Here is a 23,089-nt window from a genome sequence, read left to right on the forward strand (position 1 = left end):
CGATTTCAAATTTTCCACGAATAGTGCTTTTCCCCTTAATTTTCTTTAAATTAATTTATTATAATAATATAATTTAAATTTCTTTCGGATGTTTTTATTTTAATTTGCCCATTTATTTCCATTTATAACTTAAGTTGTATTTCCCCCAAAATAAATGAACCTGACCCCAACATCTGATCTTTTTTTTTAAGTGAGGCAATTGGGGTTAAGTGACTTGCCCAGGGTCACACAGCTAGTAAGTGTTAAGTGTCTGAGGCCGGATTTGAACTCAGGTCCTCCTGACTCCAGGGCCGGTGCTCTATCCACTGTGCCACCTAGCTGCCCCCCAACATCTGATTTTTTAAAGGCGCATTTAGAAATCCTAACATTGTCCAAGAAACAATTAAGGAAAGATTGCATATAAGATTGACAAAATATAAAAGCATAGTCATCACACAATCCTTTCCAAAATAAAGTTATGGTCTTCTGCATGGTCAGTTCATAATAGACTTGCACATTCACTAGAACTACATTTACATTTAAATAGATCATTTAAAGGGTCTACTTTTATGTCATTTTCTTGAAAATAAGTCATGGAATGGAAATCATTTTAACAGGTAAGGTAAAGGCTTAGAATGCACTGGTTTGTTGTTGTTTCAGGTTTTTTTCACTTGTTAAATACAACTTCTTAGGAAATGTTCACGTTTGCTAATGTGATAATTATAGATCAATTCTTACTACTATCCTGTTCATCTTTAGAACAGATGGGGGGTAAGGGATGGGACAAGCTTACTCTGGCCTCATAATGAATGGGGGTAGGAAGTGGAGTTGGTGGGGAAGATGGGGGATGGGCAGCATGTAATAGTAGAAAGAAGACTGGATTTAGAGTCAGAGGGTACGGATTTAGATTTCAGCTCTTCAATTTACCTGCCTTGTGACCTTGAACACAAGTCACTTAATCTTTCTAAAACTTAGTTTCCTCCTTGTACAGCAGAGAATGGGCTAAACTGATCCCTAAGGTTCTTTTCCAAATCTAAATCTGTGATCCTGGGATTTTATGGTATGATGTGGGTAGCATCCATTCAATTACCTCTCTTAATGTATAATCATTTAACTTAAACGTCTGTGGGCAGTTTGCTGGAAACGGAAATTGTTGCAGAGATAAAATTATAATTAGATAATTTTTTTAGTATTTTGAGTTTCTCTCATGTTAATGTACATATTTAATCCCCATCTTCTCATTTTGATTCTTCAAGATATGCTGTGATAGCATTTGGCTGTGCCAGCTGTCCAAAATTAACTTGTGGACGTGAAGGCTGTGGAACAGAGTTCTGCTACCATTGTAAACAAATTTGGCACCCAAACCAGACCTGTGATGCTGCTCGACAGGAGAGAGCCCAGAGCCTGCGTCTGAGAACAATACGTTCTTCTTCCATTAGTTATAGCCAAGAGTCTGGAGCAGCAGGTATTTATGCCTAGTTATTATCTTTAAAATGTTTGGAAGATACATAATTTATTTCAGCAAACAGCAATATAGTCTAACAGCTTTGAATTCTCTGTTCCCCTTCCAATGTTCAGATAGTTGTGATATGGGGTAGGGTTTCTGTCCTGGAAGTATTTGAGAAAATTTTATGTGAGGAAATATTTTCATTATTTAAAAGTTATGATTTTAAAAATTAAAATGATGGGTTTTTTTTAAGAAACAAAACAAAGTGCTTTGACAGTTTATATACTCAGTAATTAAGAATGGTCATAAAGTTGTAGTTATAGTATGTATTGGTCCTTTGGCCAGACTTAACATAAACAGAATTTAATTGAGAGGTAGATAGATTCCGGCCATGACACCATTAGTTATGGATTCTTTTTTAACAGAAGAATGTTAATTATTATAGTTTTTGGTGTGTTTTTGGTTTTTTGGGTTTTTTTAGTGAGGCAGTTGGGGTTAAGTGACTTGCCCAGGGTCATACAGCTAGTAAGTGTTAAGTGTCTGAGACCGGATTTGAACTCAGATCCTCCTGACTCCAGGCCAGTGCTCTATCCACTGCACCACCTAGCTGCCCCCAATTATTGTAGCTTTTTTAAAAGGCTTACATTGTACAGGTGCGACATTTGCAATTGTCTCATCTCCACTTGAGGATATTTAAGCATACTTTAGTTTGAGATGCTAAAAATCCAAACTCATGTTTTCAAGTCATAAGTTTGAAATTATTTGAGGGCTCATATGTAAATAACATTTATCCTCCATGCCCAGTAGGAAAAACATTTTCATAAGCCACAGAATCCCAAATTCAGAGAGTCTGGCCTATTTTAATGTTTATCCTGCAGGTCTCTGTAAGATGCTCATGTTACTTTTAAACTCCTAGCACTTTCATTGGGATTTCAATAAGGTTGATCTGTGAGGGAAAATATTTTAACTTGTGCTTTTGGGCAATGAAAATCTTCAAAAGTATTTTGGTGTTGTCTTGAACTGAAATGTAAAATGTAACATTTGTCAATTTGTATATACCCAGATGGGATAAAACCTCAAAGTATTAGTAAAAATTGAGAGACCTGAAATAGTTATTGAAGGAAGACAAACTGAAAAGTAGCTAGGCAGTTGCTTTTAGGGACCCACTTGAGAAATTATTTGCCCCCTCTCAGAATAGGATAGGATCCATCAGAAATAGTCATAGAATTTGCTATTTAGAATGGCCATCAAGGGGCAGCTAGGTGGCACAGTGGATAATTAGTGGGTTTACATGTACCTGAACTACATGTGTGTATATGGGTATGTGTATGCATGCACAATTAAATGATAGGATTTTTATTTAACAGACACCACAATTTATACGCCAAAACAATTCATAGAAGTCTTCTCAGATTTTTCTGAAAGCAATTCAGTAAACATTTGTAAAGTTCCTAATCTGTGCCAGGCGCTGGGTATACAATTAAGGGGCGGGGGTGGGGGGGAACAACCATGGTCTCTTCCAAGTACCTTACAATTTAATGGAAGCACACAAAAGGAAGCTGAAAGGGTCAGAGGGGCTACCAGTGGGTACCCTGCCAGAGGGTACTCTGTTCCCTGAAATTAAAGACAGAGCAGCTGATGGAAAATGGAGTACCTAGAAGGTTGGTAAATCTATAAAGGAAGGCTTTGATAAAAGGAGTTTAGTGCTCTGCCTTCTAGTCCCCCATCTAGTGCCCCACTCTGAGGTGAGAGGCAACTGAGGATTAGTTGAGAATGTGTAGAGTATCAAAACCTGAGCCATCCTTTGTAATGATTCCTTCACATTCTTATAATTTGTTCAGCCATTCCCCAGTTGATGGCCATCTCCTCAATTTCTAAGTCTTTGTCACTACAAAAAAGAGCTGCTATAAATATTCTTGTACATCTGGGTCCCTTTTCTCTTTGATGTCTCTGGAATACAGACCTAGTAGTAGAGTTTCTGGGTCAAAGGGTATTCACAGTTAAATATTTTTTTAGGGTATAGTTCCAGAATGGTTGGACACAGGTTCACAGATGCTACATTAGTGTATCTGTTTTCCCATACCTCCCCTAGCATTTGTCATTTTCCTTTTTTGTCATCTTGGTTACTTTGATGGGTGTGAGGTACTACTTCAGAGGTATTTTAATTTGCATTTCTCCGTTAATGATTTAGGGCATTTTTTCATATATTAGTTGATAGCTTGGATTTTTTTTCTCTGAAAACTACTTATTAATATCCTTTTGTCCTTTACCAATTAAGGAATGACTTTAAAAAAAAATTTGACTGTTCTGTATATGTCTTTGGAAATGAAGCCTTTATTAGAGAAACTCACTAAAAAGATTTTTTCATTAACTTATTCTTTTTTTAAATGATAATAAATATTTTTTATTAAAGTTTTGAGTTCCACATTCTATCCCTCTTTCTCCTCCCCCTCCCTGAAGCTGTAAGCAATCAGATAGAGGTTATACATGTACAATTATGTAAAGCGTTACCATATTAGTCATTTTGTATAAGAAAACATGAATAAAAGAAAAAAATGAAAGTTAAAAACAGCATGCTTCAGTCTGTGTTCAATCAATATCAGTTCTTTTTTTTGGAGGTGGATAGTATGCTTCATCATTAGTCCTTTGGGATTGTCTTGCAGCATTGTGTTGCAAGTTAAGTTAAGTCATTCACAGTTCTTCATCAAACAATATTGCTATAACTGTGTACAACTTTCTCTTGGTTCTGCTCACTTTACTATACATCAGTTCATACAAGTCCTTCCAGGCCTTTCTGAAATCATCCTGCTTGTCATTTCTCATAGCACAATAATATTTCATCACCATCATATTCCACAGTTTGTTTAGCCATTCCCCAATTGGTGGGTATCCCTTTGATTTCTAAATCTTAGCCACAGCTCTTTTAGTTGTCTTTTTCTCTTTTGGGGGATATCTTTGGGATATAAACCTAGCAGTGGTATTGCTGGATCATAGGGTATACACAGTTTTATAACTCTTTGGGCATAGCAGTTAACTTAATCGTGGGGGGGGGTGGCAATTGGGGTTAAGTGACTTGCCCAGGGTCCCACAGCTAGTAAGTGTCAAGTGTCTGAGGTCAGATTTGAACTCAGGTCCTCCTGACTCCAGGGCTGGGGCTCTATCCACTGCACCACCTAGCTGCCCCCAATTAACTTATTCTTAAAACAACTCTGATACCTATTGTGCCCTGAAAGATGACCCTAAATTCTCTAAAGTTTGCTGAGCAAAGAATCAACTTTGGAAAGACTGGTACAATGATACTCCAAAGTTTGTCATCAGATTGGCTATGGGATAATGACTTTTTCTACACTAACAAATTTTAAAGATGATTTACTAAGTACCCACATCAATCAGCAAAGTTAATTATGGAAGTAAGTTCTTAACCTCTGTAACCATCCCTAGGACTTATCTTCATTTTCTCATTCCTATTATTTTTGCTCTTGTGTTATTTCTCATCTTTTATCATGCTCATGTTTTGAGAATTGCTTATAGTTCGAAATAGCTTTGTCTTTTGGAAGGGAGGGGAAAAGTACTTTATAAATTACAAAATAGTATTGGATAGTGCATCAGTGGAAAGGTGTATGAGTATCTTCATTTCATATAATAATCAAGATTCTATTAGAAATTTTATCCGGAATGAGTTATTATTGATATAATTTGGTATATTTTACGTATCAATAAGTTTCTATTTTTTTTCTTAATAGCTGATGATATAAAACCATGTCCACGATGTGCTGCATACATAATAAAAATGAATGATGGAAGTTGCAATCACATGACATGTGCTGTCTGTGGTTGTGAGTTTTGTTGGCTGTGTATGAAAGAAATCTCAGATTTACATTATTTAAGGTAAGTTTATTGTAATAATTTTATATATCATGTGGTTTTTAAAACAATGGCATTAATTTTTTCTCACTGGTGTTTTAAAATTTGAACTTTGGAATATGCTTAAAGTGATTAATTTTGCTCTAATTCAGTAAATAATAGAATAAGCTAAATTCTTTGAGTAGGGTTAATAACCAGCAAGACTTCTAAGTAGTGTTTTTTGTGGTGAGAAGTAGCATTGCAGAGTGCTAGCCTTGGAGACACATGAGTTCATATCTGTCTTATGACACTAACTAGTGTGTGATCATAATCACTTACTTAACCTCCCTGAACCTCTGGCAAGTTTTTAAAATTGAAAGCTCTAAATAAGGATGTTTTATTGTATCATAATGGAAGCCTTATGCTCTCATTGTATTGGGTCTTAAAAGTTCTTAAAAAACATTTTTTTGTATAGAAATCATAACTGTCCACAAAGAGTTTATAATATGTGTATATATCTAATATGTGATTATAAAAGGAATATTTTACTGCTTGAGCAATAATTAAAGGGTTTGGGGATGTTTTCAGTACTAAGGACCAATTCCAATTCTCCTTGTGCTATACAAACTACTTTTTTTGTTTTAGAAACTCTTTTCATTGTCTAAAAACAAATAATAAAACCTATGGGAAAAATTCCATAACCTGTCTGATAGTCACTGCTATAATTCTGTCTGATAATTATTCTTGGGTATTTAAATTAGTGTTGTTTTATTTTTTAATTCTTTTCATTAGCCCATCAGGATGTACTTTTTGGGGAAAGAAGCCTTGGAGCCGTAAGAAGAAAATACTGTGGCAGCTGGGAACACTTGTTGGTGCTCCTGTAGGAATTGCTTTAATAGCTGGTATCGCTATTCCTGCAATGATTATTGGAATCCCTGTGTATGTTGGACGTAAGGTAAAATGTGCAATTCCTTATTTGATGTGTGGCTGTTGTTTTTACTTTGTCTTTGAAATAGATCATCTATAAATTGATATTATAGAGGGTTTTTTCCTTACTTAAGGATAAACTGTTACTTAGCCATAAGATTATCAGTTTCAAAAGTTTTAGTTAGCCTCATTTTATTCATAAGGAGAAAAATGAAAACTCTAGTAATCTTTCATGCTAAGACACATTTCAAAATTTGAAAAATATTGAATAAAGGCAGGATGCACAGTTTTTATCACAATTCTACCCTTTTAAAAGAGCCATTTAGAAGAATAACAATTCTGAGTACGTTTATTTATTGAGGTTAATACCTGAGACATCACCTCATTAGACGAATCAGAACAAAAAATTGACCTTTCACTTCCAGAATCCACTGTCCAATGCTTTAAATTCAATTAAATAGATATTTATTAATCAACTTAGCTGGCTCACTGGACTTGGTGTCAGGAAGACCTAGATTTGAATCCTACCTCATTGACTTGCTAGATGTGTGACCATTTAACCTTTCTGGCCCTTGGTTTTCTCATCTGTTAAAAAATGAGGGAGAGGGGCAGCTAGGTGGTGCAGTGGATAGAGCACCAGCCCTGGATTCAGGAGTACCTGAGTTCAAATCCAGCCTCAGACCCTTGACACTTAAGCTGTGTGAGGGAGTTGGACTCAGTGACTTCTAATGTCCCTTCCAGCTCAAAAAATCGATAATTCTGTGTGTGCAAGGTTCTAAACTGGGTTCTGGGGGTACAAAAAGAAAAAACAATCCAGCTTTCAGGAGCTTATATTCTACTAGGGAGCATAGCAATTATTCAAATATGATACAAATGCTTTATTCTTTTAGTCAATGTAGAAATTTATTTTGATTTGGGGACCCTACCTTTAGTCTGAGATTAGAAAGCCTTAGGCCCTCAGGGTCTCTTCTGTGTGGGAGGTGCTGGTGCCCCTCTCCCTCTGCTTCAGCTGAGATAAAAAGTCCCGTGGGCTGTACAAGATGCCAGGTCAGACAGCTGGGGGGGAAAAGCCCCCAGCTCCCTCCGACCTGAGCGGAGGTATCTAAGAGATCCTGGGCTTGTCCAGGCTGGGCTCTGGTGTAGCCTGTGCTGAGGCAGGTGAGGCTAGGAGCAAGGAGGAAAGGCCGGCAGACAAGAAGGAACAGGAACAGAGAAGAGAGGCCGAAGGGCAGACTGATGGAGCAGACAAACAGAAGGTCGGTGAGAGAGAAACACACAATGCAGTCAGGTTGTACATTTTATTTCCCTGTATTCTTAATTTTAAATAGTATCTCATAAATAAACTCTGCTTTGATTATTTAGTTAACAGGCTTCTTAATATTTTGCTTATCAATTTGGGAGTGGAGCAGTGTGGTGGAACTTTATAAACGGCCCATGTTAAATTAATAGCAGTAAGATAGCCAAATAGTCAAAAGTCCCCAGATTAGTCATCCACAGTTTTGTCCCCCCAAAATCAGGCTCAGTCAATTCAAAATATTTTACATTTGAAGGGCGACCCAGATGGGACTTACGGCCCAATTATAATTTCTCTAAACCTATAATTTTTCATATAATCATAATTTTTCATAAGTCCAATTATATAATTTTTTCCAGACTAGATTAGATTATTAATAATTAATTTTTTACAATATTTCATGGTGAGCCAGGTAGGAGTTTCTAACCTACTAACCTGGTAAATCTTTAAAAATTAAAAAAAAAATTAAAGGGCTACTAGGAAATTTTTTTAAAAAGAAAGGAAAAAAATTTTTTTCCACCCACTACTTCCCTCAATTTTTTTGGAAAGCCCCTTAAGCCTTATCAGTTTTGGGTTTTTTTTTTACTAGCAGAGAAAAGCCTTAGCATTTATACTGAACCATGATTGAATATTTGTTTTACATGTTGCCTTTTTTCATTGGGGGTATTCTGGGACAACATATTGTCTCACTTTAAAAGAATGACTAGCTCAGTATTTTCTTATAGCCTTACAGGACTTCTCCTCATCCATACTATAAAAAATTTCTGGAATGATGGGATGAGTGAGTCTATTTTCCCCACTGATCCCATGGTTAATATTATTGGGGACATTTTGACCAATTTTGAGCCATATTTTAGTAAAGTAATGATAGCTCTAGCAATTGTAATTTTTTTTCTCTCCATTACTAATATTATAGCATGGTATTTTCTTATACAACACTGGAGAGAAAGAATTGTACCCATAGTGAGCCATGTATTAAGAGGGATTCCAGAGCTCCCTCTACTAAAAATGACCTGAAGTTAGAAAAAGATGTTGACCAGTCTTTAAAAGAAGGTCAGCAAAAGCTTCCTATGCAGGATGCTGCAAAACCTAAAAGCAGAAGCATCCTAGCACCTGCACTTTCAGGTAAAACATTTAAAAATCAGTATAAGAACCCTAAAGTGTGTCAGTATTGTGAGAAGCAAGGATACTTGTTGAGAGAGTGTAGAACCAGAAGGTATGAATTGAGACAGGTAATGACAGAAAGCCTTAAAGACTTTTTTAGGGGAAATAGAAATAATCAAAGAAACTTTTACCAGAGAAGGAACAACCAAGGCAATTACAGGTCTTATTATCAACGAAATCATAATAACTTTAGAAGACCCTATCAAGAAGGTATAGAAGGACAGAATCAGGGCAATTATAGGCTGCCTTATAAACAAAATCAAAATAAATTTCCACATCAGTCATTCAATAAACATTTATTTATTAAACACTACTATGTGCCAGGAATTGTGCTAAGCACTGAGAATACATAGAAGGGCAAATGACAGTCCCTTCTTTAAGGAACTTACTTTCTATCTAGTGGAAGAATCCACTTAAAAAGTAGTTGGGGGTGGGGTGGGGCATGAGTGTGTGGAGCAGATTAAGGAAGTTCTCCAGGCAGGTGGGAAATGATTTGGCTGCCTTGGGAACTTCCTTAAATGGAGGATCTGGGAGAAGCTCTCCAATGTCTACCTTCTCTAGCCAGAGGGAAAGAGATGGGATCCTTCTGGCATTATTTGGGGTGTTTTTTGGAGTGATCATGTCATGAGTTCTGGGATCCTTCTGGTAGGAGGGTACTGAGGAAGTGTGAAATGTGATTTTGTAGAAAGTTGAATTTCTAGAAAAAATGTTGAAATCAGGAGAACAGCCATGTGGGAAAATGATATTCCATATGGTCTTTTTATCATAAGCATATGATAGTGATCACTATTTTTTCTCAGGTAAATAAAATCTAAAACAGCTTAATTTTTTAAATGGCTATTGTGGCCTAGAGTGTTAGATGTAAGCCATTACAGAATTAATTACAGAATTGGTGGAGCATAGTTAGTTGGCAGTATGTCTGAAAAAGATTTAGGAATTAGTAGAATGAAAGCTCGATATGAGTCATCAGTGTGATATGGCAACCAAAAGAGCTAATGTAGTCTTGGGGCTGCAATAGCCTTTCGATCTGCATTAAGAACCATAGTTTGCAGGAGTAAGGAGGTACCACAGTACTCTACTTGTTAGACTATATCTGGAATAGTATTCAATTCATTCACAATAAGTTGGGGAGCAATCTAGTAGGATGGCAAAGGGCCTCCCTATCTAAAGACTAGTTAAAGAAATTGGGACTGTGTAGCCTTGACAAAAGGAGACTCATGGGGGACATAATACCTACCTTCCAGGATTTGGAGGGCTATCATGTAGAAGAAGAATTAGAATTATGTTTGTCCTAGGACCAGCTTAGTCAGTCTTAAGAGTTGGGTGTGACCTAAGAGGTCATTTAATCTGACCCATACCCAAACAGGAATCTCATTTACAATATGCCCAGCAAGTAATCAGTCACCCAGCCTTCACATACCATCCTCTAATGAGTAATCCTCTAATACTATCTCCTAAAGCAGACAGTTCCATTTTGACAGCTCTGGTTATTTATTATTAGGAAGCTTTTTTCTTATTTTAGGATTAAATCTGTCTCTATTTTTCTAGTTCTGCCCTTTGGATCCAAGCAGAATAAATCTAATTTCTTTTTCCCATAACAGCCCTTCAGATGCTTGAAAATAGTGATTGTCTCCCATAAGTCTTCTTTTCTCTAGGCAAAATGCCCCATTTGAATTTTTGTATGGCATGAGGGTTAACCCTTACTATTCTTGTTGCATTTCTCTGGACATACTCTAGCTTCTCATTGCTTTTCCTGAAGCACTGCACAAAGAATTAAGTGCAATATCCCTGTTACTGTTTTACCAAGACATAATATAGATATATTTTTAAAGTAATCCCTACATAATACTTGAATTATTCTTAGTTGTGGATTTTTATTGTATGTACAGGACTTTACATTTATCCCTATTAATTTTCATTTTATTAGATTCAACCTACCTATCTAGTCTATTGACCCTTTTTTAGATCCTTATTCCGTCATATAAACTATCATTACCATGGGGTGTTTTTTGTTTGTTTGTTTTGTTTTTGGGATACAGTGTTACTTGGACACAATGTGTGCATTATTTTATTTTTTAATTTTTTTAAAACCATCAGCTTAACAAATATCAACAAACAATATCATTACTGTTTTTAACCCTAAGTATAGTTCTATATATTTATCTTTGTTAAATTTAATCTTGTTATATTGGGCCCATTATTTTAGATTGTTGGGATTTTTTTTATTTTTGGGTCCTTCCCTGCTTCAGTTTATATCATGCATAAATTTGTATCATAATCATGTACATCATGACCATTATACCATCAGTTGTAATTAATGGAGTCCAAGCATTCCATTAATTATTAGTTCCTGAGTTATTGTTCAGCCATTTCAAAATCTACCTTACTTGTATGGCCATCTGGCTTACTTTTTTCTAACTTGTCCACAAGAATGTTTTTTAAAGATTTTTGTCAGATGCTTTGCCAAAATGTGCAGCTCTCAATCAAAACCAGAAATGATAAGTCTATCCTGATAATGTTCTTGATAAAACTAGACTGGTGCATAGTGTTGTTTTTTTTAATTAATTGCTATTACACCAGTTTTGGGTAAGCATATTTTAATTTATTAATATTCTATTATTATACACGAGTAAAGGATTGACTACATGGTAGAGAACAGGGAGAGAGAGCTTCAGCATGGCAGGGAGAGCAGGAGAAAAGCCTCAAAAGAGCCATGCTGTCTTCAACAGAGAGCATGTGGCCTCCAGGAGAGTTCAGAAGACTTACACAACCCAGCCAAGTTAAAGAGCACGTTCAGTGGCCTTTTCCAAGAGTTTTTGTTCTTTTTTTAATTTTTGATTTATTTTTAATGCTTTTTTGATAAAGGCAGGTAAATTATATGTTGAGCAAAGCTAATTGGTTAGCATCATTTAGTTCCATTGGTTGATATGACTTAAGGGTGGTCTACATTAAAATGGTCCCTACAGATGACATCAGGGAGAATAATGTAAAAGACCCTCCTGAAGTGCAAAAGCAAAGTCCAGTATCTAGGTGTGGTTTGATCCCATCACTGAGCTTGACAAAAGAATCCATCTCTTTTTCTTTTGTCCCCTTGCGTTTGTCCCAAACAAGATCTGAGCTTTCTGGAGTTGGGAGAGAAAGGACTGAGGAATTGATCTCTGGGTCTCCCCAAGAAATCCATTATTAATAATTATTTTCTTACAATAATGAACCTTGAATACCTTTCTAAGTCTTCACAAACCATCCCTTCGATGTAACCCAGTTTAGAATTCTACCCAGATTTTTAAAAAAATTAAAAAAAAGAAAGAATTCTACCCAGAATTTTATTTCATCTTAGTTCAACAAATAACCATTATGTGTCTTAATGTATAAAGCATGATGCTATATACAAACCCCTGTGGCACTTAAGGATCTTATAGTCTATTGGGGAATAGAGTGAGCAGAAGGTAAATACACACCAAAAAAACTATGATATAAAGAAAAATGAGGTATGTACAAAGAAGTGTAAGCAGAGTGCAGTGAGACATTTTAGGAGGGATTTGAAGGATCACTTTTACTTAAAGTTATCAAAGATAGTTTTTCTTGGAAGAGGTGGCATCAAAGAAAGAATAATTTCAGTAGTCTGAGATCAGTGATGCAAGGAAAGAGAAATTCTTTGATGGAGTATCTTAAGGAGTGAATAGTTCTCAATGTCACAAGTTGCAGAGAGGTCAAGGAGAATGAAGACAGAAAAAAGGGCTGTTTGACTTGAAGATGAGGTTACTTTGGAGATGGCTGTATCATAGTGATGGGGATGACAGCCATATTGAAAGGGGTTTAGAGTGAAAAAGTGGTAAAGGAAGTAGAGGTGAAGAGTATGGACTAATATTTCAAAGTTTGGCATCAAAGGGAGAAGAGGTTGACAGATCAACAACTTGAGGTGTGTCAGTCAAAGGAAATTTTTTAATGGACAGTAAATAATAATAATAAACACTTATAGTGCTTTAAGGTTCACACAGCACTTCTTATATATTATTGCATTTTATTCTAACAACAGCCCTCATGGGTAGGCACAGAATGTATCATTATCCCCATTTTTATGGATGAGAAAACTAAAGATCAGATCAAGTGACTTACCTAGTCACACAGCTATTAAAAGTATCGAGGCAGAATTTAACCTCAAGTCTTCTGATCTCCAGGCCCAGAGTTCTGTTCCTTATGCTTTATCTCCTCAAGAAGATTTAACTATATTTGTGGGCTAAATAGAAGTTCATTGGTTTATAGTTTGAAGAATTCATCCTTGTCCTTGGTTTGAAAATTGGAACATTTGTCCATGTCCTGGAGCACCTTTCCCATTCTCTACCATCTCTCCCCCACCCCAAAGATTATTTACAGTGGCTTACTAATCACATTCAAAATTCTTTTATTACCCTAGAATGTAAATCATTTAGGCCTAGTAATTTGAAGAGCAGCTTTTGACTTATTTGGGGTTCTAATCCTCGATAATTGTTTTCGTTATCCTTCCCAATCCAAGGGTTAGCCACCAGGTGAAAAATTTGACCACAGCATTGATGAAGGGAATGCCCATACTGACAAAATCAGAAATCTTTCAAAGTATTGAAGTATAGAATATTTTAGGTTTAGTGGTATTCTTTGACCTTTCAAGCTCCCAATCCACTCCCTCTGGTGGTGTTATTATGCAGATTATACACATCAAAATATGGTCTGTCTTCTTTCACCAAGACATTACTGCTACAGTTATTTATGAGGTATAGATAAATTTTTCTGAGCACATACCGTAATGTTGTTCCAGCTTTCTTTTTTACAATGCTTACTGGCTAGTAAACCTTAACTGACTCCCTGCTAAACCCACCTGCCAGCATGTACACAGACTATGCTTCCCATGTTAGTGCCAATGAGGGAGCATGGTGCTACCCTTGTTCATCTGCATATTTTGACAACTTGAAAGATATTGTCCAAAAGAGATTGTTGGGACAAGATTGAATGCTAGCTTAGAAGGTTGGAGTAGAAGTGAAGTTCTGTAGAGATTGAAAGGCTCTGAGTATGGTGAAAGGTGTTGCTGTCCATTTTCCTGCCAATTATCTCCAATTTAAAGTATAAGTATTATCAAGTAAGTTATGGAGCAAGAGAGGACTCATTCTCATCCAGTGATATTTATTGAGTACCCTCTATGTGTGATGCTATGCTAAATTTATTACAGTTATACAGATTTAGCCTTTCTTTTCTCTCTTCATATTCCATGTAACTGAGCTATAATGGGCCAGGATCCAGAGTCATTTGTCATTATTTTCCTTCACATAAAAGAGTAGAGGTGTAAGTGGCTATCCAGTAATCAAGGCATGGCTGCTAGTGTGTTTCTGAAAGTTAGTAAAGAAATGAAAGCTTTTTGGGCAAACATCCTATAAGTTTCTATGTACTACTTAAGGATCCTAAAATAGGATGAAACCCATACACTTGGAAGTTTTCAGTATTATATTTAAACATCTAGTTTATAATCATGTTAACAATAAACTTAGTTTTTCTAATTTACTGAGTATAAAAATTATGGCAGTCACATTGAAAGGAGTTGAAAATGAAAAAAAGGTGGTAAGTAGAGGCAAGGAGCACAGACTAGTATAACTAAATAACACATGTTAAATCACTTTTATAAATTACTTTTTATAAAATATGAATTAGGGATAAAGTAAACATTTGTGAATATGCCAAGCGGGCTTAGATTTACCTTGTATTAGAGACAGTTTTTTTTTTAATTATAAAAATGAAAAAATACTTTAAATTTTTAGCAAGTCTAGATCTGTTATCTAAATAGAAAATGTATCTCTTCTCCAACCATTTTTCCTTCTTTCTATTCAAGATTCATAATCGGTATGAAGGCAAAGATATTTCAAAACACAAACGGAATTTGGCCATAGCAGGTGGTGTAACATTGTCTGTAATAGTATCTCCGGTCGTAGCTGCAGTAACAGTAGGTAAGGAAATACTGAACATCTTCAGGTACCTCAAACTTCATTTTCCTTAAAGTTTTGAGGAAATTATAAAATAAGGAATTTTGAAGTTAATGTTAAAAATGAAAAGTTCAATTTGAAAATGATTAAAATATGCCTTTGCATAAAAATTAATAATTTATGCGTTAAGGAATGTTACCTTTTCATATTTAGTGTAGCAACTGGAACCTAATTCCAGTACAGATTGTCAAAACTATAGTGGCATAAATTATTTTTGTATACACATCCAAGTTTGAACTTTGGCATTTTTATTTTGTACTCATCATCTCTTAAAAATGCTTTCCAATTCTCATTTTTTTCAGTGTTTTACTTTTTGGTTCATAATGATATTTAATTTAAGTTCTCTTTCTGTTGTTTAAGGCATTGGTGTTCCTATTATGTTGGCTTATGTTTATGGAGTCGTTCCAATATCTCTCTGTCGAAGTGGAGGTTGTGGAGTGTCAGCAGGCAATGGAAAGGGAGTCAGGATCGAATTTGATGATGAAAATGATATAAATATTGGTGGAACGAATATAGCAGTAGGTAAGCCTTTTAACCCAAGGAAGCATATTTACCTGACAGTAAATACATGAAAGTGATCGAGTACGATCTTGAGTCATAAGATGTGGGTTTGAATCCTGGCTTTGCCATTTACTCTTCCATTTGACTTTAGATAAGACACTTAGCTTTTTAGCATTGGCTTTCTCATCTGTGAAATCTGGAGAATTGAGCAAAATCAGCTCAGAGATCTCTTTCAGCTCTAAATCTGAGATTCTGTGATCATAAATGATAGAATCCTACTTCTCTTTGTATTTATTTGGACCACTATGAATGCAGGCCCTTTTGTGAGTAAAAGTAATTATCAAGTGAACTCTCTTAGGAAAGGGGCATGCAGTGTAGTCCAGGCTTACATCAGCTTTCTGTAGGCTTCCATATTCAGTTCAGCAAGCATTTATGAAGCACCCACATGTGCCAAGTGCAAGGACAAAAAGACAAAACACAACAGTTTCTTCCCTCAAGTTAGCTTATCTTTGACTAGCTATCACATATCACGCTGTCATATTGAACTTTCAGTTCATTAAAACTCAGCTCTTTTGATAACTAGCTGTGCCTTCCCCCATATTGTACTTCTAAAGTTGATTTTTTTTTAACCTCATGGGTAAGACTTTACATTCATCCCATTAAATTTCATCTTATTAGATTCAGTCCAGTGTTCCAACCTGTCAAGATATTTCTGAATCCTGACCATCATTGTCCAGTGTGGGAGTTGTTTCTCCCAGATTTGTATTAACTGCAATTTTTATAAGCATACTCTCTGTTATTTATTCAAGGCATTAATAAAAATATTAAGTAATGTAAAAGATAGGTCTATCCATTCAGCCACCCCTTCAAACCCACCTAATTATATTATCATCAGTTCCACATATCTCCATCTTTTTCAAAGAGCAGTGTGAGAAACAATTATCAAGTGTATTCTCCTTATATTTCAGTTTAGTGACAGTGTCAAAAAAGGAAGTAAGGTTAGTGCGGTATGACTTAATGAAACAAACCATGTTGACTTTTGTAATTAGCGCTTCCTTTTCTTAGGCATTCTCTAACTCTCTTTTGAATAATATGTTCTCAAATTTTGCCAAGAATTGAAGTCATTCTCATTGCTGCATAGCTTGAATAGTCTCTTCTTCTTATGAATTTTTTTTAAAGGACAACCCTTCTCTAGTCCTTTGGTACTTCTATTCTCCACAGTCATTGACTCAGCAATCATGCCTACTACTTCTTTTGGGTACAAGAAGGTAGCTAATATAGGAGAGATGACCTGAATTCCTCAGGCACAGCTATTTGTTCTTCATACTTCATCAGAAAAACAATCAATAAGATTCCAACAACTCTTTCTTCTCTTCATTGTCAGTTATTAGCCATCTGTATATCATTGATTTCTCTTCAGTCCTCATTATCCCTGACATTTCTGCAGCATTTAACACTAAACCTCTTTGATTATCTCTCATCCTTTGGTTTTTGTGACACTTCCTCTTTTTTTCTACTTTTCTGATCTTTTCTTCAATCTCCTGGAGTGCTTTCACTTCCTTCTATTCTGTGGGAATATTCTACTAAAGCCCTATCCTTTGCTCTTTTTTGGTTTTGGGTTTTTTTGCAGGGCAATGGGGGTTAAGTGACTTGCCCAGGGTCACACAGCTAGTAAGTGTCAAGTGTCTGAGGCCGGATTTGAACTCAGGTACTCCTGAATCCAAGGCCGGTGCTTTATCCACTGTGCCACCTAGCCGCCCCTATCCTTTGCTCTTAATCTTTCATCTATCTCTTCTTCCATCACAATCAGTGATGCTCCTTTGGTAGAATGTTCCCCTGCAATTGAGGTCTAATCTCACACTGAAATCTAGTACTTTTTTATATGAATTCATTTCCTAAATTAGAGTGATAATCTATACTTGGATCTTCTGCTATTACCTTCAACTTGGTATGTTCAGAACTAAACTAAACTTGTGCCCCATAAAACCTGGCATTTCTAATTTTTGTGTTGCTGTTAATAGTATCACCATTCTCCCAGTCACCAATGCTTAAAATGTCTGTCATCTTTCAATCTTCCTTCTTTATCCACATCCAGTAATTTCTTAAATTCTGTCAGTTGTGTCTCTGTAGTCTAGCATGAGCGGTCATGCCCATGGGCTATTCACCTGCATCACCTCAAAATAGCAATAAATTAGCCAAATAAAGTAAAAGAACAATAATAAAATATGTGTAAGAAATTTTCACACAGACAAGCCAGTGGAAATAAAATAGATATCCTTTAATAATGAATTAGTACTGTAGGGTAAAATAAATAGAGGAGAAATCTCTTTCAGAAAGAAAGTACAATACTACAAGTATAACTATAGACACCTCCCCTCCAGAAGAAAGAATGGAACAGTGATAAGAACCTTCTAGGGAAGTTTAATAACTAAATGAGAGAATTCAAGGGGTAAAAGGATAGAAATTAGATCTTTTAAAGAAAACTTTATCATTTCTCCTTTACCTAAACAAACTAACGAATTTCTACCTTATCTAGTGTGTGTGTGTGTGTGTGTGTATACACACACACACACACACATGCTTCATGTAGATATAAATCCTTTAAAAATAAATTGAAAGAATTACAGCTTTTTAGATCAAAACCAGTCAAGTTCTTTTGAGAGACTTAGTCAAATCCCATCTTGTGGCATTTTCTTGATTATATGTTAAGTCAGTATTCATTAGTTGTGCTGTTCATATAAGCATTTTATCTGCCTCCATCTATCTATCTTACCTTGGAATTTAATTTTTACCTTGAAATTTTCAGCCGTAATAATCAAACTCATTTTAGTTTTTTGAAAATGTTTTTATTTAGATGCGACTTCAGTAGCAGAAGCACGCCACAACCCTAGCATAGGGGAAGGCAGTGTTGGTGGACTGACTGGTAGTTTGAGTGCTAGTGGAAGCCACATGGATCGAATAGGAGCCATTCGAGACAACTTGAGTGAAACAGCCAGCACTATGGCTCTAGCCGGAGCTAGTATAACAGGGAGTCTATCAGGAAGTGCAATGGTCAACTGTTTTAACCGGTAAGAAATGTTTATAACCACATGTAAATTAATTGAGCTGGTTTGGGAATCATTAGCACTTAAGGCATTATCAGTGAAAATTATTTCATTAAATTGTACTGTCCTTCACCAGAGGTTATAATTTGCTGATAACATAATTCCAATACATTGTTTGTCAAAGTTTTTTTTTTTTAAATACTACTAATTGAAAAAAATCAAGATTGTAATCTCTTTCATAGATCAGAGAAAAGTAATACTTTTTTGTCTTCTAAATCTTAGAAGCTAGAAATAAAGCATACTGCTACACTGCCAGTTTCTCAGAACAGAAGCATTTATATCATAGAATATAAAATTTTCATTACTAAACTCATAAAATACCTGTTAGTATTGAATACCTGACACTGAACTGGACTTTTATGTTGTCCTCATTCTCAGTAATTGAGTAAATATCATATAGTAATTGAAATAACAAAGTATGAGATTTTCTAGCTGACTATCTTACCTTTTCTTCTCTTTGATTCTACATGGCTAATTCAGTATTCATTATTTGTGGCTTGCCATGATTATATATAAATGTATCTTTTAAATAGATGTATGATGAGAATTAAAAGGTAACATAGAGAAGTCAGAGTTCCTATGTTACATAATTCTCATCAGAATTCTTGATCTTAAATACAAATGAGCAAACGTCACTTCCTGACGCCAAGGAAAGCCACATGGCTTGCCCTCAGATGCCTTCTCCTCATGGCGGAGCTTTCCTACAGTAATTCTCCAACAGGTGGCATCATTCCGGTCATTACACTTGCTATAATACATAGCAACTGGATCTTTACATCTCATTTGTAAAACATGTATAATTCATTTGGTCACTTTTAGCATAGGATATTTTAGCTCACTGTTTTCTGCAAAATGTTATTATTCAGAATTGATTTTAAGTGGAGTTACTTTGAAGTAGATTACATGGTTCTCAAGTCTGAAAATGAGAATAGAGTAAGTTAAAATTCTTTCAGGATTTATTTCATGTTGCTGTAAGTGAATATCTTGCTCAGAATTTAGCTCATCACCATCAAGTCTGAACTGATAGTACATTATCCTTATGTTTCAGTTGACTTAAGTAAACAAATAAGAAGCATTTCCTTTTAAACCAGAACTTTAGAAATTAATTTGTAGTTGTTTCTATAGTAACCATTCTCATTTATGTGGCTGAATATTTTTTTTCCACAAGAGAGTTACTAATTCATAACACATTATAATAGTTCTGGTGTTGCATATAACTTCAAATTTTTATCTGTATTTTTTTCCCCCACCTCCCCAAGGTTGGAAGTACAAGCGGATGTACAGAAAGAACGGTACAGTCTAAGCGGAGAATCTGGCACAGTCAGTTTGGGAACAGTTAGTGATAATGCCAGTACCAAAGCAATGGCAGGATCCATCCTAAATTCCTACATACCATTGGACAAGTAAGAAAAAAATTTAGTTAAAATTAAGAAAAACTAATTTACTAGATTAATTTTTAAAAGAGAACAAAGTCAGATGATCAATTTGGATAGTAATTGTAATCAGCAAATTTCTCACTTTGAAATGAAAATATGAAATTATGTAATAAAATTGCCAAAGCAAAAAAAATTATAAATAGATTATAATTATAGGGAACAAAGATTTTTTAAGACAATAGTGGTTGTGGAATAGAAGTGGATATTCTCCGGTCCTGGTAATGTTATTAGGAGAGAAGTAAGGTTTGGACAGCTAGGTGCTGCAGTGGATATAAGTGCTGGACCTGGAATCAAATAGATTCATCTTGCTGAGTTCAAATCTGGCCTCAGACACTTACTAGCTGTGTAACTCTGGACAAGTCATTTGATCTTGTTTGCCTTAGTTTCCTCATCTGTGAAATGAGTTGGAGAAGGAAATGGCAAAGTACTCCAGTATCTTTGCCAAGAAAACTCCAAATGGGGTTACAGAGAATCAGACAAAACTGAAAAATGATTGAACTGGACATTGGAAAAAGCCTTATTTAAAGCCAGTAGCCCAGTGTTTATTATTTAATAAAAGAAAATAATAAAGCTAAGAGAGGACTTAGAATGGGTTGGCAACCCCTCAAATAATAACTGAATTTAAAATGAAGTGTTTCTGCACTAATTTGGTTTAGTAGCTTTTATAATACCTTTGAAAAAAAAATTAACCAAAACAAAATAGACCTTTGGTACCAGCCAAATAAAAGTAATAAAGGTAAAAAAACTCATTTTGGTTTAGCTGTTTTCGAATGGAATTTAAGAATTTCTTATACCACTTTGAAGTGATTTTTTTTAACATAATCAGCTTTTACAGCTAATTTATTAAAATTAATTTCTCTTAGTCTTAAATCATATGTTGATATGCACCATGCATTTTATGTTTCAGAGAAGGCAATAGTATGGAGGTACAAGTCGATATTGAATCAAAGCCAGCCAAATTCCGACACAATAGTGGCAGTAGTAGCGTGGAGGATGGTAGTAGTGCTCTTGGCCGTGGTCATGCTGGTGGTTCATCTGTTGGCGTGCCAGAAGGTAAATCCAGTGCCACCAAGTGGTCCAAAGAAGCAACAAGCAAAAAACCTAAAGGTAAATTGAGGAAAAAGAGTAGCATGAAGATAAATGAGACCAGAGAGGACATGGATGCGCAGCTATTAGAGCAACAGAGCACGAACTCGAGTGAATTTGACTCGCCATCTCTCAGTGACAGCATTCCGTCTGTAGCTGACTCCCACTCGAGTCATTTTTCTGAATTCAGTTGCTCGGACTTGGAAAGCATGAAAACGTCTTGTAGTCATGGCTCCAATGATTATCATACACGTTTTGCTACTGTTAGCATTCTTCCTGAGGTAGAAAATGACCGCCTGGAAAATTCTCCCCATCCAAATGGCATTCCTGTGCTGACTACTCCTGTGGAAGTTCCACCATTGAGTTATATTGCTGAAGAGCGTGGGAGCAGCGTGACAACAGCCAGTGTCGATCTCTGTTTTGGTGGGGGACTAAAGGAAACAAATAACAATGATTCACAACAGGTTATGGAATTAAATACTACAGTTCAGACTGAAATTTAGGCCTGTAAGTGCTGCAAGATATTTACCACTGAACAGCCCTGTCTGGAGCTGGTTGAACTACCTGTGACTACTGTAAGTTTCAAGTTACCAGCAAAGCCAGGTTTCATAATAATGATGCAATTAGATTTTATATGTAACAAAGTAAAATGCTTCATGTGGATCTTAGTTACCAAACTCTGTGAAGTGAAATGAAGCTTTAAAAGTGCATTACAACAGGACAATAAACCATAAGGTCAAAGCTAATGTTTTGTGTTTGCCACAAAACTTTGCTTTAAAGTACATACTTGTGTATTCAGATAGAAATTTGGCTTAATTTATAATGGATATATAAAATACTAATGTAGTTCTACAACATTCTTGTGAAAACTTGAGACTTCCTGATAAATGGGTAGTGGCAATTTATCGAAAACCACTAAGGGATACTGTTTAAAAGAAACATGAGTCTCCCAGGATCCTTGCAGGTTATTCTACAATAGCTGATGTCCTTTATAACATTTCTACTCATAACTGGGCACAATTTTTTTTTTCCCTTCTGGGATAAATCATATGCAATGTGGATATACAGAGCTTAATGCAGCCCATTTACTACTGTTTGGATACTTGTACACTTTGAGCAATGTTATGGCAATTTTTGCACAACTTTGAAATAGAGAAACATGGTACGTGGTATATCTTGTATAATGTTTATATCACCTTACTAGAAAGGTATAATGGTAATTAAGTAGACAGACAACAACAAATAATGATAAGATATATACAAAATGTAAAGTAAGACTCCATTGGTTTATAAGCATTTTAAAGAAACAGTTTCTTTTTTTCATTAAGGGGAAGAATGTGCCCCACTGATTCTTGGTGCCTTTGGAATAGACTGGGTTTTAAGTGCCTGGTTGTTTGAGGATTTTACTGTGTTTTCCAGAACATCCTCTGTGGCCACCTTGGATTATAAAGAAAACTACAGAACCCAAAATGACCGTGGTAGGTAGGGAAACACATAATTCCAGTTGCTGATGATGATGAAAAAGTATTAGCCTACCAAAGACTCATTCAGGCTTTATTGGACAACTTTTACATAATAGCAGTTTGCAAAACTCATGCCCATCTCTAGTCACTGCATCAAAGCACAGTGCTGTGCTTGCAAAGGTATAAAAGGCAGATTCCTGGTATAGCCAGCTTTATTTCCTTTTAACTTTTGCTTACAAAAAAAATGTTGACATTGGTCAAAATGCATGCACTGTTAACTTTCCTGCCTAATTCACTAAAATGCAAAGCAAACGATTCTGAAAGAAGAGTAGTAAAAATGTTCTCTCTTCTATGTTTCTTGTAAGTATTGCCATTATGGTGCTACCAGGAGTTTTGGTTTGGTTACAAAGCAAAATGCCATGGGCTGCAGTCCTCTTCCATGATTCTTCCTCACCAGTTCCATTAATATGCTTATAACACTAGTGCCAGTTATGTTATTTGATAATGCTTGTTATATTTGTATATTTGTTTGAAATCCAATTTTGCTCAATAATATGCGTGTAAACTGCATACCTGAAATAAATGTAAGTACTAATATTTTATTGTCTTTTGATTTGTGCATAAGCTTCTTTTGTAAGAACAGGAATATTCATTTACTATGTAGGAGTTTTCATAAAGATTGCCAGCTATCGAGATATTTCTATTTCTGAGCCCAAAATTATTAATCTGCTCTCAGCAAGACAGCTAGCTAAAGGGATATACAATGAGAGATGTGAGAACTTGGTGATTTGAACTCATTTAAAAAAATAACTTTTACTAAACATATCCCCCAAAAGCCTA

At 35.5% G+C, this 23,089-nt stretch overlaps 1 protein-coding gene across 4 annotated transcripts in view; it reads left to right on the forward strand.

The window, feature by feature from the left end:
• RNF19A (ring finger protein 19A, RBR E3 ubiquitin protein ligase) overlaps positions 1-22,846 on the forward strand; it is a 77,002-nt gene extending 54,156 nt beyond the window's left edge. For 3 of the 4 annotated variants that reach the window (XM_044005242.1, XM_044005227.1, XM_044005233.1), the window contains 8 exons: positions 1,236-1,444; positions 5,170-5,314; positions 6,062-6,224; positions 14,509-14,623; positions 15,020-15,181; positions 18,015-18,228; positions 19,524-19,667; positions 20,608-22,846. In XM_044005242.1, the coding sequence (XP_043861177.1) occupies positions 1,236-1,444; positions 5,170-5,314; positions 6,062-6,224; positions 14,509-14,623; positions 15,020-15,181; positions 18,015-18,228; positions 19,524-19,667; positions 20,608-21,289 (1,834 nt within the window). In that variant the 3' untranslated portion in view covers positions 21,290-22,846. The remainder of the gene's footprint in view (positions 1-1,235; positions 1,445-5,169; positions 5,315-6,061; positions 6,225-14,508; positions 14,624-15,019; positions 15,182-18,014; positions 18,229-19,523; positions 19,668-20,607) is intronic. The other variant, XM_044005248.1, reaches the window with a different exon arrangement.
• Positions 22,847-23,089: the final 243 nt, after the last annotated feature.

This window comes from Dromiciops gliroides, chromosome 1 (genome assembly GCF_019393635.1).
Source record: "Dromiciops gliroides isolate mDroGli1 chromosome 1, mDroGli1.pri, whole genome shotgun sequence".
NCBI lineage: Eukaryota > Metazoa > Chordata > Mammalia > Microbiotheria > Microbiotheriidae > Dromiciops > Dromiciops gliroides.